The 17,850-nt window shown below is 35.2% G+C and overlaps 1 protein-coding gene across 6 annotated transcripts in view; it reads right to left on the bottom strand.

Moving 5' to 3' along the window:
- The window catches only part of tox2 (TOX high mobility group box family member 2), a 153,794-nt gene that overhangs the window by 42,509 nt on the left and 93,435 nt on the right, over positions 1 to 17,850 (bottom strand). For 3 of the 6 annotated variants that reach the window (XM_056237571.1, XM_056237569.1, XM_056237573.1), the window contains one exon: positions 15,292 to 15,549. In XM_056237571.1, the coding sequence (XP_056093546.1) occupies positions 15,292 to 15,549 (258 nt within the window). Of the gene's footprint in view, positions 1 to 15,291; positions 15,553 to 17,850 lie in introns of all 6 variants that reach the window. The other 3 variants (XM_056237570.1, XM_056237568.1, XM_056237572.1) reach the window with 1 other exon arrangement.

The raw sequence follows: 17,850 nt of genomic DNA, 5'->3' as shown, positions 1-17,850 counted from the left end.
CCAAATGGCTTTGGAAGAAGAGAGACGGCCGTATCAACACATGGAACAGGCAGAAAGACAGAACATTTCTACTACATCTAATGAGAAAAGAAGCCTGGAGGCAGAAGCCATGCACACACACACACACACACACACAAACACTCACACACACACACACACACACTCTCAGCGGGGTGTCGCAGCAACAATTAGGTTCATTTAAGGATGATTAGTAAGTGTGTTAACTCTTCACACATGCTCGGCACGTGTGCGTGTGTGTGTGTGTGTGACAGCGGAGCGGCTCAAACCCCTGCTAGCTCAGATCATCTGCACAGTTCTTCATGTTTTATAGATCTGTGCTGGAGACACTGGTGAGACGTGAACTTGTAAAACAACTAAACGGACAGATGCCAAGCTGAAGCAATAATCCACTCCAAGCCGATCATTACAGCTCTTTAATATCTCGAGTGTGTCTGAGAAACCGAACGGAGATGAGAATGAAAGAGTTTGTGTGAGTCTCCACTAGAGTCTTGTCTGGAATCAAAAGTCAGATTTGAAGTCAGAACAAATGATCCGAGTCTCATATCAGTGTTGTTTTACTATCATTAGAGTTGTTATGAGCATTTTGTTCATTGTAATGTTAAAGTATTATTCGTTTTATTGTGTTTTTGTAATTATTATTATTTTATATTTATTTATATTTCAGTTTAATTTATTACAAGTACAAGTTAAACTAAATAAGAAATTATTATTATTATATTATTAGTTGCTTTTATTTGAGCATCTAGTATCCACAAAGTCCTATCTAGTAAACAAGGGTCAGCATAGTAGGCCAAACTAAAGAAGGATACATGCGTAATAAATATGTAAAAAAAATAAATAAAAACGTGAATATGATGCTCAAAAGGAGTAGGCAGAAGCTTAAGCTTATTAACGCCTACCCCCTTTTATACATTTGTGCAGTAGTTACATTACTACAATCAAGAAAACAATTGATACATATTTATGTTGGGCTTTTCCAATGCCCATACAATCAACAAAAATGAACTCACAACCATTCTGATGATTCCAAGAAAAGAAAAGAAGAATCGTCAATTAATACCCTTTCCACATTTAGGATATTTTTCCGACCTGTACTTAGACAGTATGACTTGTTTATACTTTGATTTGAACTGATAAATGAATGGGCACTGCTTGAGTTGGGCTCAGGTTATTCCAGAGCCTGACGCCACACACACATATTTTTCCTCGTAGTTCTGAAAGCTGGTACTTTAAGTTGGCCATAACCTCTCAAATTGTAACAACTATCTCTTTTTTTGAATAATGTTTGAATATTTGCTGGTAGTACGAACCGATTCGCTTTATACACTAATTGTACAGTATAAAAATCAATTAAATCCATGAATTTGAGCATGTTACTTCGTAAAAACAATATATTTGTGTGTTCGAGGTATCCTACCTTATGAATAACTCTGATTGCTCGTTTTTGAAGTATTACAAGGGAATGAAGGGAACTTTTATAATTATTACCCCAGACCTCAATTGCATAAGTTAAGTATGGTAAAATAAGGCTGGAATACAATATATACAGCGCCTTGTAATTTAAAACGTACTTAGCTTTGTTTATAATTGCAATATTTTTTGATATCTTCCTTTGTATGTGTCCAATGTGTGATATTTAAGGATGGCAACTAGGTGAAATAGAATAAGTTTAAGTTTATTCATATTTCAGTTACCATTTTATTTCCAGTAACAAAAATGTTCATTTTTTATGGTTTTACTTTTGTTGAAGAACAAGAATAAAACAATAACCCTGACACTGACATGAAACGGCATACTTTTGAAAAATATATATACTTACTAAATATATATTTACTATATATATAATGCAAATTTGTTCCCTGAACAACAACAAAATAAAACTGAAAATGGCATCAGCATCATCTTTTGAAAAAATTCTATATAAAATGTCACTAATAAACGCTAAGCTGAAATAAAACTAAGATGCTTTTTTTATGGTTTTACTTTGAGTTTAATAACCCTGCTCTACATTATATCCACATTATATTTTTTCGACAACCGTTTTCTAGTTCTTGTTTGGGTCTCTTTTTGTATCCCCTTATTTTATGAGAAACATCTGAGACAAAAGTTACACAAATAAAACATAACCGAGGACATTATGAAAGAGCAGCACGTTCTCCACAGTCAGCTGATGTGTGTCCAGATACACGCGCAGGAATATGAACGTGATTTCATGCTTTGATAAGGTATGAAAGAAGCCAAAATGAGATACATAAAACAGGCCTTTATCTGCCGTGGCTCCTGTTCTATCAGACACACACCTCCGTGTTCTCCTCTCCTGTGTCTCCTGTTTCCCTCTCGCTCCGATAAGGACATTATGGATATACTATAGATATGCTGACTTCAAATCAAATCACTTAGTTTCCAAGCAACAACTAATGTCCTTCACAATAGTGCTGCTCTTTTTCCAGTAAACAATAAGACGACGATGACTAAACAAGAACAAAACAAGGACAATGACTGTGGCGTAAAACTCCCCTATTTCACTGATCTCATATCTGACATTAAAAATAGCATGAGCATTATGTGCAAACTCCTGGTGACATTTTCTAGAAAATATATCATACATATATCATATATTATAAATGCTCAGCACAACAAGTTGTTATACCTATAATATAATATACAGAATTTACAATTTACCAGATATATATGTATGTGTGTGTGGGTATATATATATATATATATATATATATATATATATATATGTGTGTGTGTGTGTGTGTGTGTGTGTGTATATGTATGTGTATGTATGTGTGTGTATATATATATATATATATATATATGTGTATATATATGTGTATGTGCAGAAACAATGCTCAGGTAGGCCGTGGCATTTAAACGATGCCCAATTGGCACTAAGGGGCCTAAAGTGTGCCAGGAAAACATCCCCCACACCATTACACCACCACCACCAGCCTGCACAGTGGTAACAAGGCATGATGGTTCCATGTTCTCATTCTGTTTACGCCAAATTCTGACTCTAACATCTGAATGTCTCAACAGAAATCGAGAGTCATCAGACCAGGCAACATTTTTCCAGTCTTCAACTGTTCAATTTTGGTGAGCTCTTGCAAATTGTAGCCTCTTTTTCCTATTTGTAGTGGAGATGAGTGGTACCCGGTGGAGTCTTCTGCTGTTGTAGCCCATCCGCCTCAAGGTTGTGCGTGTTGTGGCTTCACAAATGCTTTGCTGCATACCTCGGTTGTAACGAGTGGTTATTTCAGTCACTGTTGCCCTTCTATCAGCTCGAACCAGTCTGGCCATTCTCCTCTGACCTCTGGCATCAACAAGGCATTTCCGCCCACAGAACTGCCGCTCACTGGATGTTTTTTCTTTTTCGGACCATTCTCTGTAAACCCTAGAGATGGTTGTGCGTGAAAATCCCAGTAGATTAGCAGTTTCTGAAATACTCAGACCAGCCCTTCTGGCACCAACAATCATGCCACGTTCAAAGTCACTCAAATCAACTTTCTTCCCCATACTGATGCTCGGTTTGAACTGCAGGAGATTGTCTTGACCATGTCTACATGCCTAAATGCACTGAGTTGCCGCCATGTGATTGGCTGCTTAGAAATTAAGTGTTAACGAGCAGTTGGACAGGTGTACCTAATAAAGTGGCCGGTGAGTGTATATAAATATAATGTGTGTGTATGTGATTTGAATGTATGTGGCACAACCTAAAGTCTCATATTTCCAGGGGAATGAAAATTCAAAAGAATTAAATTAAATCTGTAAATGACGCCTTGATTAGCAGAATCCAAAGCCTAATGGACTTTATTAGAGAGAAGGGATGAAAAAAAAAGCAAATCTTCTCCTTTTTTTCTGCCTTTTCTTCTTCCATTTTCCTGATATAATGAAATTGGAAAATAACTTCTATTTCTTTAAAACATTTCTTAATATACAAGCCTGCTCTCATATCATATTGCGCAGAAGGAAATAAGGCACCTTCTCCCTAGAGATAATAAAAGAATTGAATTTTTCCTTATCGGCCCGGTCATCTATTTTTCCACGGAATGCTATTACTTGCCGCCTGCGGTTGCTAGGCAACAGGAAATATTAATAGGGGCTTTTATTAGGCAGGCTTTCACAGTGCAGCACTAAAAAGAAGAAGTGGAAAACATGAATGTGTTACATAAATCTTTAGCGCTCTCGCAGCTTTTGCGCAAGTCTATGTTTCCCTCTTGATTTATCGCGCCTTCCCCTCATTTATGGGAAATAGCGGTGTGAAATAAGAAAATGGTACATTACCCTGAAGGACTATTTGAAAATAAATAATCGCAAAGGTGAAAAGAAAGCTGTTTAAAAACCAGGGGGGTTCTCTCATTCTCTCCCTCTCTCTTGCTCTCGTTCTCCTTCTCTCTCTCGTTCTCTCCCTCTCTCGTTCTCCTTCTCTCTCTCTCTCTCTCTTTCCCTCTCTCTCTCTCTCTCTTGCTCTCGCTCCCTCTCTCTCTCTCTCTCTCTCTCTCTCTCTTTCCCTCTCTCTCTCTTTCCCTCTCTCTCTCTCTCTCTTGCTCTCGCTCCCTCTCTCTCTCTCTCTCTCTCTCTCCCTCTCTCTCTCTCTCTCTCTCTCTCCCTCTCTCTTGCTCTCGCTCCCTCTCTCTCTCTCTCTCTCTCGCTCTCTCTCTCTCTCTCTCTCTCTCTCTCTCTCTCTCTCTATCTCGCTCCCTCTCTCTCTCTCTCTCTCTCTCGTTTCGTGCGAGGCCAGATTTCGCAGGGCCTATTGAACAGCCCAATGTTTTCCCCGTTTTCTCCAGATCCATCAATCATCGGTGTAATATTCCTTGCAGGAAATGCATTCTATTACGCTCTTTGAACTGCGATGGAAAGAAAATAAAAGATATTAATAGTTCCATAAAGCATTTCCGCTACAAATGTAATCCCTGAGTTGTGCCGTGATGCAAATATCTTTTGCTTTATATTGATTAATCGCACACCGCTCCATCCGTTCTGCAGGAGAAAGGCCTCAGTTTCTCTTTTGACATGCTCTGGAAACACAAACCTGACAAATGCCATAAACCCTTTCGGTGGGCATTTTATTTTCATATCTTGGGTGGAATTCAACAAAAATACATTTGATTAAAGCTGGTGGAAGGCCGAGCGGCCACGAATAGCCGGAGAGTTTGGGCAGGCCATCATCTTCAGGCTATTTCTGCTTCAGTCGCGACCACAGTCCGGTTCATTCAGCCGGTGATGAATCTACCAGTCTAAGTACAGGCCTGTAAAACCATTACACTCACCCATTATCCGCTCTACACGACACACTGAGAACATACACACACAGGCTGAGAGCAAGGCTGCTCTTTTGCATTTATTTACATTTATGCATTTGGCAGATGCTTTTATCCAAAGAGACAAAGAATGCATGTGTTTTTATTAGTGCTGTCAAATTGATTAATCATGATTAATCGCATCTAACATAAAAGTTTGTAAATATATAATATATGCATGTGTCTATACACACACACACACACCCATGACTTTGACGTTGGGAGCATCGACCTGAACACCAATGTATACTTTTAACCAATAGTTAGCAAACTTGAGGTGATTAGTGAAGGTTTTACTTTACTTTTATTGTTCTGAAAGTAACATGATATTTAAAAGCATCGTTTAAAGGAAAATCTACGAATTCATGCATTCCCTGGGGATCGAACCCATGACTTTGACGTTGCAAGCGGCGTGCTCTACTGTTGTGCACGCTTTACTGACATTGTCAGCATAACAACTGAGTTAAAAATAAAGTTTTGGTGACGTTGTGAACGAGTGGTTTCTGACTTCTGGTCTTGAAGGGGACATGGCGCATCAAGCATCAACAATGTGCTAAAAACTGAAAAGTGTTCACACTATTTTTTCGCTGTTTACATGAAGACGATAAAGTTGATTTTAAAAAACTTGCACTTTTGAAACCCAGCTTGCGTTTTCAAGCCCCCAGAATGCCGTTGTCGTGTACATGAACGGCCAAAACACATCAAAAGTTTTCTTTTTTCAGTTGAAAATGGTGTTGTGTAAAGTAAACGGCCCCTAAAATACTCTTAAAGGGATACTCCACTTTTTTTGGAAATAGGCTCATTTTACAACTCCCCAAGAGTTAAACTGTTGAGTTTTACCGTTTTTGAATCCATTCAGCCGATCTCCGGTTCTGGCGGTAACACTTTTATCATAGCTTAGCATACATCATTGAAGTGGACAAGACCATTAGCGGACTATTTTCAGGCGCTGCGTCATATCATTACGCCTGATGCTCTCATGGTACGGCAGTGAAGTTTCTTGATTATTACGCAGGAATGAGAGTATAGTTCCTAGCCATATCAGCCTAGAAAATCGCAACTTTACATTTTCCGTCGGTCTTAGTGCACGATGTAACTACAGAAGAGTCAAGTTTTAAATAGGAAAAATATCGAAACTCTTTGGTCATTTTTTAATGAGAAATGCTAATGGTCTTGTCCACTTCAATGATGTATGCTAAGCTATGCTAAAAGTGGTACCGCCAGAACCAGAGATCGGCTGAATGGGTTCAAAAACGGTAAAAACTCAACAGTTTAACTCTGGGGGAGTTGTAAAATGAGCCTATTTCCAAAAAAAGTGGAGTATCCCTTTAAAGTGACTATACAACTGATGTGGATTAATGCTTTAGTTTTCTCCAGTGACTGTATTGACTTCACAGCACTCTTAACATTAACGGATAATGTTTCAATACAGTATTATGAGATGTTTCATGCATTGTGTATGTGTGATTTGATGTGTTTTTATTTATTTTTATCATTTTTTTATTTATTTTTATTTAGTATTTGTTGCACTGATTAGATTGCATCTAATTTCGTTGTACAGTACATGTATAATGACGATACAGATTCTATTCTATAAACATTCCAGTTTCCATTCGTGTCAGAACTATATTATCCTGTATTACACAACATACATAAAAAACACTTGTAGTGAAGGACACATATTTCAAACTGTTGTGGCAAATGCAAATTATCCTCATGATAATGACATTTTTTACTCACTTGATTGCCCTTGAAATCTCATTGAAATGTGACATTTCATTAATGAAGAATATTGCACAGAAACCCACATCTGCTAAATCATGACGTTCACATACATGTTTAACTTTGATATCCACATTAGCACAGCTGGCTCTCGCTCGAAGCCATTTATTCCCTTATGAGATATCTGTACAGTACAAGTTAGATTAACGACATCAATGCTATCACATCGCAGATATTAAATATAAAACATGAAATGATGCTTTGACAGTGTGCTTAATGAATGGTCAGCATCAAGAAAGATCATGTTCATATAGAAATATAATTTCTCCTGGACAAAAATATATTCTACACTGTAAAAAAAGCACTTTTCAAAATTTTAAATAAAACTATTTTTTTAATTAAATGTGTAACTTTCCATTGCTTCGTAATCAATTGTGAAGTTTACAAGCGATTTCTAATTAGTGTGTTCATTGAAAATAAAACTAAGATTCCTGGAGTAAATACTATTTTTTAATTCAATCAATGTGTTACTCTCGGTTTCTTCTGAGTTTTCAAGCGATTTCTAATAGTGTCTCCAACGTTCCCCCCAGTGCATGTCTCTGGTTAGTGTGTTGATGGAGTTTACATGCCCTGAATTAACATGCATTACCAGTAAAGAGAGCTGGTCCAGATATGTATTCTCCGTCAGAAGTGCAAACACAGTTATGGAGATGGAAGTTGTGTCCATGCTGCAGCGCTCCATCTAAATGGTTTGATATACTTTAAAAAGCTCTTAGTACTGATGACATTCCATTCAAAGCAGTTTTCCTTTTATCCCGGTGCCGTGTTCAGTCACTCAACCTCTTTTTGCTCCTCCTGTTCCTCTATCACTCTTTCTGCCCCTCCAGCCCATCTCTCTCCATCTCTTTTCTCTGACAGTCTCTCTCTCTCTAATGAAAAAAGATCTCTCCAGCTCGCTCTACTCAAGACGGAAGATGAAACCTAATGGCTTCTGTTCTCTCCTGGAGAGGGAATATATGCACTGACCCCCTGACGGACGGCAGAGATTCATTTCATCAGCGAAGGGTTCTGTGTGCGATAAAGCCCGTCCCATAAACAACACCGAACACCCCCAACCCAAATGGACCAGTCTTGTTTGCATTGAATTTTGCGGATGTAAACACAACAGCACACTACATTGTTTTGTTTTTTTTGCTTTTCAATTTAATCATAAACTATAGGAGACAAGAAACACATTCTAAGTATGCAAACATAAGCACTTTCAAATGTGCATGAAGGTTTTCCCCAGCTAACAGGGAACTTTGGATGTATACAGTAACGCTCTGGAAAGTTTCTATCAAAGTAACGAACAAACGTTCTTCAAGTATCGTTAAAAAAATGTTCGCTCAAAGTTATTTGGTCTTTAATAACATTATCAAAACATTCGCCCATGGAACATTTTCCTGAAACATTTCAGTTGGATGTTTTTACTAATTGTTTGAGAACGGTTGTTTTTTGGAATGTTCATGTTCAGAATGTTCACGTTCAAAAGTAACATTTACATGTTTTCAAAATGATAAAATGGAATGTACTCTTAACGTTCGCATAACTGACATTTTTACAACAGTCACCAACAGAATAGAGAGCCTAAGCCCCTCCCCTTCCGGTCGACCACCATGGGTCCTTATTTCGGAAAAATATAGTATGGTAGTCAATGGCGAGAGACAACAACTATTTTGATCTCGTTTGAATTGTGCCCTGAATTACACATATGATGTTTGTCAATTTAAAAGATACATTTTAAAGTCAAGAAAGTCGCAGTTTGATGTAAAACTGTTGAGGTATAAGACTGTGAAAATACGTAATTACAAAGACTACAAACCCCAAAGGCGCACATTTTCTCTCAATGAATGAAGCTAACTTTACTGAAGCTAACTTTACTGAAGCTAACTTTACTGAAGCTAACTTTACTGAAGCTAACTTTACTGATGCTAACTTAACTGAAGCTAACTTTACTGAAGCTAACTTTACTGAAGCTAACTTTACTGAAGCTAACTTTACTAAAGCTAACTTTACTGATGCTAACTTTACTGAAGCTAACTTTACTGATGCTAACTTTACTGAAGCTAACTTTACTGAAGCTAACTTTACTGAAGCTAACTTTACTGAAGCTTACTTTACTGATGCTAACTTTACTGAAGATAACTTTACTGAAGCTAACTTTACTGAAGCTAATTTTACTGATGCTAAGTTTACTGAAGCTAACTTTACTGAAGCTAACTTTACTGAAGATAACTTTACTGAAGCTAACTTTACTGAAGCAAACTTTAGTAAAGCTAACTTTACTGAAGATAACTTTACTGAAGATAACTTTACTGAAGCTAACTTTACTGAAGCTAACTTTACTGAAGCTAACTTTACTGAAGATAACTTTACTGAAGCTAACTTTACTGAAGCAAACTTTAGTAAAGCTAACTTTACTGATGCTAACTTTACTGAAGCTAACTTTACTGAAGCTAACTTTACTGAAGCTAACTTTACTGAAGCTTACTTTACTGAAGCTAACTTTACTGAAGCTAACTTTACTGAAGCTAACTTTACTGAAGCTTACTTTACTGAAGCTAACTTTTCTGAAGCTAACTTTACTGAAGCTAACTTTACTGATGCTAAGTTTACTGAAGCTAAATTTAGTGAAGCTAAATTTAGTGAAGCTAACTTTACTGAAGCTAACTTTACTGAAGCTAACTTTAGTGAAGCTAACTTTACTGTAGCTATCTTTACTGAAGCTAACTTTACTGAAGCTAACTTTACTGAAGCTCACTTTACTGAAGCTAACTTTACTGATGCTAACTTTACTGATGCTAACTTTACTGAAGCTAACTTTACTAATGCCAACTTTACTGAAGCTAACTTTACTGAAGCTAACTTTAGTGAAGCTAACTTTAGTGAAGCTAACTTTACTGTAGCTATCTTTACTGAAGCTAACTTTACTGAAGCTAACTTTACTGAAGCTCACTTTACTGAAGCTAACTTTACTGAAGCTAACTTTACTGAAGCTTACTTTACTGAAGCTAACTTTTCTGAAGCTAACTTTACTGAAGCTAACTTTACTGATGCTAAGTTTACTGAAGCTAAATTTAGTGAAGCTAAATTTAGTGAAGCTAACTTTACTGAAGCTAACTTTACTGAAGCTAACTTTAGTGAAGCTAACTTTACTGTAGCTATCTTTACTGAAGCTAACTTTACTGAAGCTTACTTTACTGAAGCTAACTTTACTGAAGCTAACTTTACTGAAGCTGACTTTACTGAAGCTAAGTGTACTGAAGCTAACTTTACTGATGCTAACTTTACTGAAGCTAACTTTACTAATGCCAACTTTACTGAAGCTAACTTTACTGAAGCTAACTTTAGTGAAGCTAACTTTAGTGAAGCTAACTTTACTGTAGCTATCTTTACTGAAGCTAACTTTACTGAAGCTAACTTTACTGAAGCTCACTTTACTGAAGCTAACTTTACTGAAGCTAACTTTACTGAAGCTAACTTTAGTGAAGCTAACTTTACTGTAGCTATCTTTACTGAAGCTAACTTCACTGAAGCTAACTTTACTGAAGCTGACTTTACTGAAGCTGACTTTACTGAAGCTAACTTTACTGAAGCTGACTTTACTGATGCTAACTTTACTGAAGCTAACTTTACTGATGCTAACTTTACTGAAGCTAACTTTACTGAAGCTAACTTTACTGATGCTAACTTTACTGAAGCTAACGTCTGTCATTGTTTATAATCGTAATGTTGCGCCGTCATCGAGTGTTTTGTACCAGACTGCACACACACGAGCAGCGGATCTCGCTCGGTGTTTCGCTTCCCGGGAGATGTAGTTCATTGAGTGATTTACACATAAAACTAAATGTTACTCTTCTGTTTTATGACAAACTGTGACTTTCTTGACTTTCATAATTATCTTTTAAATTGACAAACATCATATGTGTAATTCAGGGCACAGTTCAGACGGAATAAAAAGATAAGTTGTCTCTCTCCATTGACTACCATACACATTTTTTCAGAAATAAGGTCCCGTGAGCCGGAAGCGGAGGAGAGGGGCTCAGGCTCTCTATTGCAAAAACATTGACTTTATTCCAATGAGTCATGGTTACATTTGACTCGAAACACTGCGTTGTGAAGCTTTGAATCCTTTGTGAATCATTTAATTTGAACCAGTGATTCAGAGTCACATCATAACTGATCTGTGTGAACCCATGAACCAGTGTCTGTCTAAGGTTTTTACCACATCAATGACACATTTGTATAATTAAAATAAAGTATATTTTCTCTTACTGGCTTAATTTACCAAGCACTCCATAAACAAAACAAGCCCAAGAATTTAATAAAATAACATAATATTATACAGACACTTCACATTTAAGGGTATAAGACCATTTGTTAATTGCATTTCATAGATTACACTTTTAATAAAACATTTGCAATTGATTTGTAAAAGATGTTTTTATGTTACACTGTTTTTGAACGGGGTTATGATGTAACAAAACTGCATTTACTGAAATCATGTGACTTTACGTGCTCCGAATCACTGTTTCGAAAGAATTGATTCGCAAACGCTTCAAAGCTCAAATTGATTCAATTGATTCAAAGCTTCGAAAATCTTTTTTCCTCCCATCACCTTCAAATGTTTGTGCCATTAAACCGAATGTGTTGTTGACGCTAAGCTATTTAACTGTTATATAGCGCCTCTTGTGGCAAGACTGAGAATGCAACCAGTACAGCGTTTCAATGCCATCGATCTACCAAATCAGACATCTAAAATTTAATTTCACCAATCTCAGATGGAGGCAAAGGTCATAGAAGGTCAATGTAAAACATGAAATGTTATCAGCATCACAATGAATAGGGCGCATTACACATCTCCCGACTATACAGCGCATAGAGCTTAGCTTTTCCAAAAATGATTGGTTTTATCATTGTAACTGTGGGCGTATAAAACTTAATAAACGCCTCGACCAGAAACAACCTGAAATTTAGTGCACAAATAGCACAGAACATAATTGCTACGTGGTTAAGTTTGCTTGAGGAAGAAATGGGAATAAAATGGCAGTCCATCACGCTGGTGTCATTAAGTGGAGATTTATTGACTCGCACACTCTATATTCACCCGCTCGATGGGTGTCAATATAGAAATGGGATCTCGAAATGAAAGAATGGTTGATTTAATGCATTGTGGTAGCTAAAGAAATTGCATGCATAGATTCATACGGCTGCAGAACGTCTGTCATCCATTTTGTGCTGGTGCCTGATGTCCATTTTAAGTGGCTTCTTTTGTAGAGAGCCATTAGAAGAATGACCAGAAAAGTTTCATTTCAACTCGGCCCTGTTATTGCACTGGATTCCAGTTTCAAACTGAGTTTTAAAATCAAAAAGACTGAAATGTTACATAAAGCCCTGTTATATAAAAGAGGACACTGCGTTTTGTTTAAAAGCTTAGAGGTGAATCTCACAAAAATCTGTCCTGTGATATTTTAGTATTATTTATATACTTTTATAATATTTATTCATGTTTTGAAATAGCTTTTATTTTTATATTTTCAGTTTTCATTTTAATTTAAATTTGTTACATGCTTTTGTTTAAAAAAAAAAAAATTTAGCTTCAATTATTTATTTTTTCAGATTTAGTTTTATGCATGATGTTAACTTCAACTTTATTATTATATATATATATATATATATATATATATATATATACACACATTAAAACATATATATATATATATATATATAATGTTTTAATATACATATACATACTATATGTGCGTGTTTATATATATATATATGTTTTAATGTTTTAATATACATATACATACTATATGTGCGTGTATATATATATATATATATATATGTGTTTTAATGTTTTAATACACATATACATACTATATGTGTGTGTTTATATATATATATATGTTTTAATGTTTTAATATACATATACATACTATATGTGCGTGTATATATATATATATATATATATGTGTTTTAATGTTTTAATATACATATACATACTATATGTGTGTGTTTATATATATATATACACTATGTATATGTATATTAAAACATATTCAACATATACATATACATATTCAATACAATGAAAATAAACTATAATATTATATAGTTATGTTTATTAGTGCTGTCAAATCTATTAATTGCTACTAATCGCATTTAACATAAAAGTTTGTTAATATATAATTATATATATATATACAATTACAAACTTTTATGTTAGATGCGATTAGTAGCAATTAATAGATTTGACAGCACTAATAAACATAAATATATAATATTATAGTTTATTTTCATTGTATTGAATATGTATGTTTTAACATAGTGTGTATATATATATATTTATATATATATTAGTGCTGTCAAATCGATTAATTGCTACTAATCGCATCTAACATAATTACAGTGAACTATAATTCTATTTAGCACAGTTTAAGAATGAGATTCACTCTTATAGAGGGATTCCAGTGTTGTTTGGGAGCCGTCCTGTACATTTCTTTGCTTTATGAGGGAGTTTCCACAGATGGCAGGTTTGACGACTCTCCTGATATTTCTTTATAGCCCTCAGAGTCTGTGTTAAGCAACAAAACAGCAAGTAATGAGCTCTGGATATGAGGAGGAGGAGAAGAGCGTAATGGACGAACAAAGAAGCCACTGACAGAGAGAATTTACCCACAAACCCTCAATGGCACCGACTCTGACAGACTGATGCGTCCGCATCATCATCCGCATCATCATCCGCATCATCTCTCGCTCTTACGACGCAATTAGAGGATCGTTAGTCGAGACAAAGGCCTGATGTGGTCAGTTAGCTGTCTGTGGGCTTCATTCATCTAGTCATTCAGTGACACTCGACCAGAGACGCTATGAGGACGAGGACACCTGTCACTCAAACTAACACACTAAAACAGCCAATCACATCAGCCGAAAATATGCATACACATAAACGTTAAGTGATAAATATAACCGTAGGGATTCATAAGTCACAGCAAACTGAAGATGCACAAGCTGTACTCTCCACCAGAAGTTCTCCTGGAAATACCAAATATGGAGCCTTTTTAATTATGCAAAACCTCATCTGCATATCATTTGCATATGCATCTGATGATTCTACTGTTTTTATTGATGCAAGATACTATATTCTTAATTAGTATTTTCTTGCTGTAAATGCATATTTTAAATTATATAATTTATATATAAATATTTAATAAATAATTAATAAAATAAATATTGACACACAATATTAACAGTTATATTAATATTTTTTTAATTATCAATAATTATGAAATATTAACAATTTCTACTGAATTATACTATATGCATGAACTGAGCTAAAGACGTCAAATTTATGATACATGCTAAATTTGAGCTTGCAAGTTATTAATAGAGATTAAAATGCTATTGTTATGCTTATAGCATAGTGCACACACAAATGTCAGAGTTTAACTTATATTGATTATTTTCGGTACTGATTAAGATATTATTTATAAAAAGACTTCATATGCCGTCTTAGACCTAGATCTCACTGCAGTGCATTATGGGATTTCTATTGATACAAAAAAACTAGGACAAGATACAGACTAGTGATATTCTTAATTAATATTTTCTGCTGTAAATACATATTATAAATTATATAATTTAGATATAAATAATACTTAATAAATAAAAATAAATATTGACATACAATATTAACAGTTAAATGAATTATTTAGTTATCAATAATTATGAAATATTAACAATTTCTGCTAAATTAATAAATGTGAATTTAACAACTATATGCATGAACTGAGCTAAAGACGCCACATTTATGCTACATGCTAACTTTGAGCTTGCCAGTTCAAGTTAACAGAGAATACTAGACTAGAAAATAGACACGCTAACACCAAACAATGCTATTGTTATGATTATAAACAAAAATGCATAGTGCACACACACAAATGTCAGAGTTGAATTAAATTGATAATTTTCGGTACTGATTAAAATATTATTTTCTTAGTCTTAGTCTCGTCTTAGATTTAGATCTCACTGCAGTGCATTGTGGGATTGCCCGATCCACAAAGGATAAATGTGATCTTATAAATCCACGTAATTAGTTTGTAACAGCCTTGCGAACCCATGACGCCTAACAAAGCATGTAGTCTGCGTAGGCAGCGCACTAGGCCTGGATCTCGCTGCAGTGCATTGTGGGACTCACCGAGGGCATCTGGCTGGACAGCAGGTGCCCGTCCTGCGCCAGCATGTTGGACATCATGAGCGCGGGCAGCTCGGGGTACGAGTACGGGTTGATCAGGCCGTTGTGAGGGATGGAGTGACACAGGTAACTGGACTCGGGGTCCATCAGGTGCAGCAGGTGAGGCTCGGGGTGATTCGGGGGGGTTATCGGGGGGATCTCGTAGTCCTCGTCTCCCCCCCCTCCGCCGTTCCCGCTCCCCCCGCCGTGTCCTGAGTAATTCTGCTGCGGGAACACAGAGAGGATCACTACATCTTTATAGCGGCTTTTGTGGCGTTTGCTCGTCAGATTGAATATCATCAAAATTGAATAAAATAAATTGCAACCGTTCCGTTCAAACAAAATAGATAAATACAATAAAACTTGTTTAAATACAACAAATTAAAAATAAACTTGAAAAAATACAACTTATAAATACACATAAAATAAATTCAATATAAATAATATGAATTCAAACAGAATGAAAGAATATAATAAAATAAATGACAACTTAAATTAAATAATAAAATAAAAATGTATGTTTAAATACAATTTATATATATATATATAGTCTATATACAAAATTAGAATATAGTGCAAAAGTTCATTTATTTCAGTAATTCAACTTAAAAGGTGAAACTAATATATTATATAGACTCGTTACATGCAAAGTGAGATATTTTAAGCCTTTATTTGTTATAATTTTGATGATTATGGCTTATAGCTCAATTATACACAATTAATATATCACAATTATAACAAATAAAGGCTTGAAATATCTCACTTTGCATGTAACGAGTCTATATAATATATTAGTTTCACCTTTTAAGTTGAATTACTGAAATAAATAAACTTTTGCACCATATTCTAATTTTTCGAGTTTCACCTGTATATAAAAAATGTTCAAATAAAATAATAAAATAAAACTTTCATTCAAATAAATTAAATAAAATGTTAAAAAAAAATGATATTTTTTGTATTGAATTTATTCTATTTATATTTTTAAATTGTATTTGTCTTTTATTCATTTTATTTTACATAAGTTGTAATTTATCTTATTTGTGCATAAGTTGTATTTTGTTCACATTCAAATACAATACAAATATAACTATGTTAAATTAAAATATTTTATTTTTATTTTTCAAATACAATTAATAAAACCAAGTCTGATCAATCCCAAAGCTTTCTGTAAGTATGATGAACAACAGTAGACACGATGCTTGCCTAATTACTTTGTGAAGAGAGGCATAAACACAATTATATAAATATTATGCAGTTAAACAAGTAAGAATCACATTTTTGGACGCGTATGAGTTGGCAGCTTCCGATCTGGCTTCACGGAAAGTTGCTGGAAATACGGCATTATCACAATCAACTTTTGGAAGCGCAGACCATGTTTTCATAGCGCTAAAGTTTGCGATTGGCTCTCGTGTTTTTTCTCGTTGCCATGCGTCCATATCAATACTCATGTCTCTCATCAGCCGCGTCAATCTAACTTTGGACCTGACAGAGGAAGTATGCGAGAGAGAGAGAGAGAGAGAGAGAGAGAGAGAGAGATTGCCAGGGTATTCAAGAGGGAATGAAAAGCAATTCTGTAGGAGGCGATCTGACTGGAGCCCCGTCCATAATGACTGAGTCAAATTAATCATCAGAAATAATATTCCGCTGTCAACCATTCAAGAGCTTTTTTAATAGAATTTTTATGATTCATGTCTGCCCGTATACATCATACAGTCAGTTCTGCAACATTTCAGAAATCAATTCAATATCATCTTTGTGTTGCCTGTCATCTTCGCCTGGAGAACGGCCATTTATCTTGCAAACAAATACTTTTAGCAAATACGCGGCCGTGGAGAATGAGAGACAAGGATTGTGGGACCTCAGATTTCACCTTGCCACGGTGCATTACTCAAATCACAAACTTCTCCTAAATATATATCATCTGTCCGAGCGTCTCCACTTGAAGGCTAAAACGCTACATGGTATTTTAAGAAAGAGACTTACTCACTCAGAAGAACATTTTCATTCCTTACAGATTACTCTTTCATTGCTCACGAGACCTGTAAAGCTACTGAATGTTATTTGAAACATGAAAACATGAATATCTAAAGCCTCGAAATGATCAAAACTTTTTGATCGCACTCAATCTCCTCCCGTCCTTCTGTCTCTGAGTGACAGTTTACACTGTTTTAGCGAGTAAACGTCTTTTAGTTTAATTGCACAAACGTCCTTCAGCTCGAGCTTCACGTGTCTTTATGATCTGAAACGTAACTTTGATATTGTTAGTAATATTTCAAATTTGTTTGCTTGATTATCCATACGTCATTTATTCTTTACAGTATCAAATATGATCATCAGGTTTATTTGTTCATCTCTCAATCATCATTGTATTGCATTGCGTTACATGTTTTAAAACTTTGACCATAAAACTAAGCATTTAAATATCATCTTACTAAGACATATTACTGGCAGATATTGATATTGATATGCATTTTATACTGTTTTTGCATATTTTGAGCCTCTAAATATAAAACTGAGCTGTTT

The sequence above is a fragment of the Rhinichthys klamathensis genome, unplaced genomic scaffold (assembly GCF_029890125.1).
Source record: "Rhinichthys klamathensis goyatoka isolate OS25496 unplaced genomic scaffold, OSU_Roscu_1.1 h1tg000488l_1, whole genome shotgun sequence".
NCBI lineage: Eukaryota > Metazoa > Chordata > Actinopteri > Cypriniformes > Leuciscidae > Rhinichthys > Rhinichthys klamathensis.
This window is presented reverse-complemented; position numbering and strand designations above follow the sequence as displayed.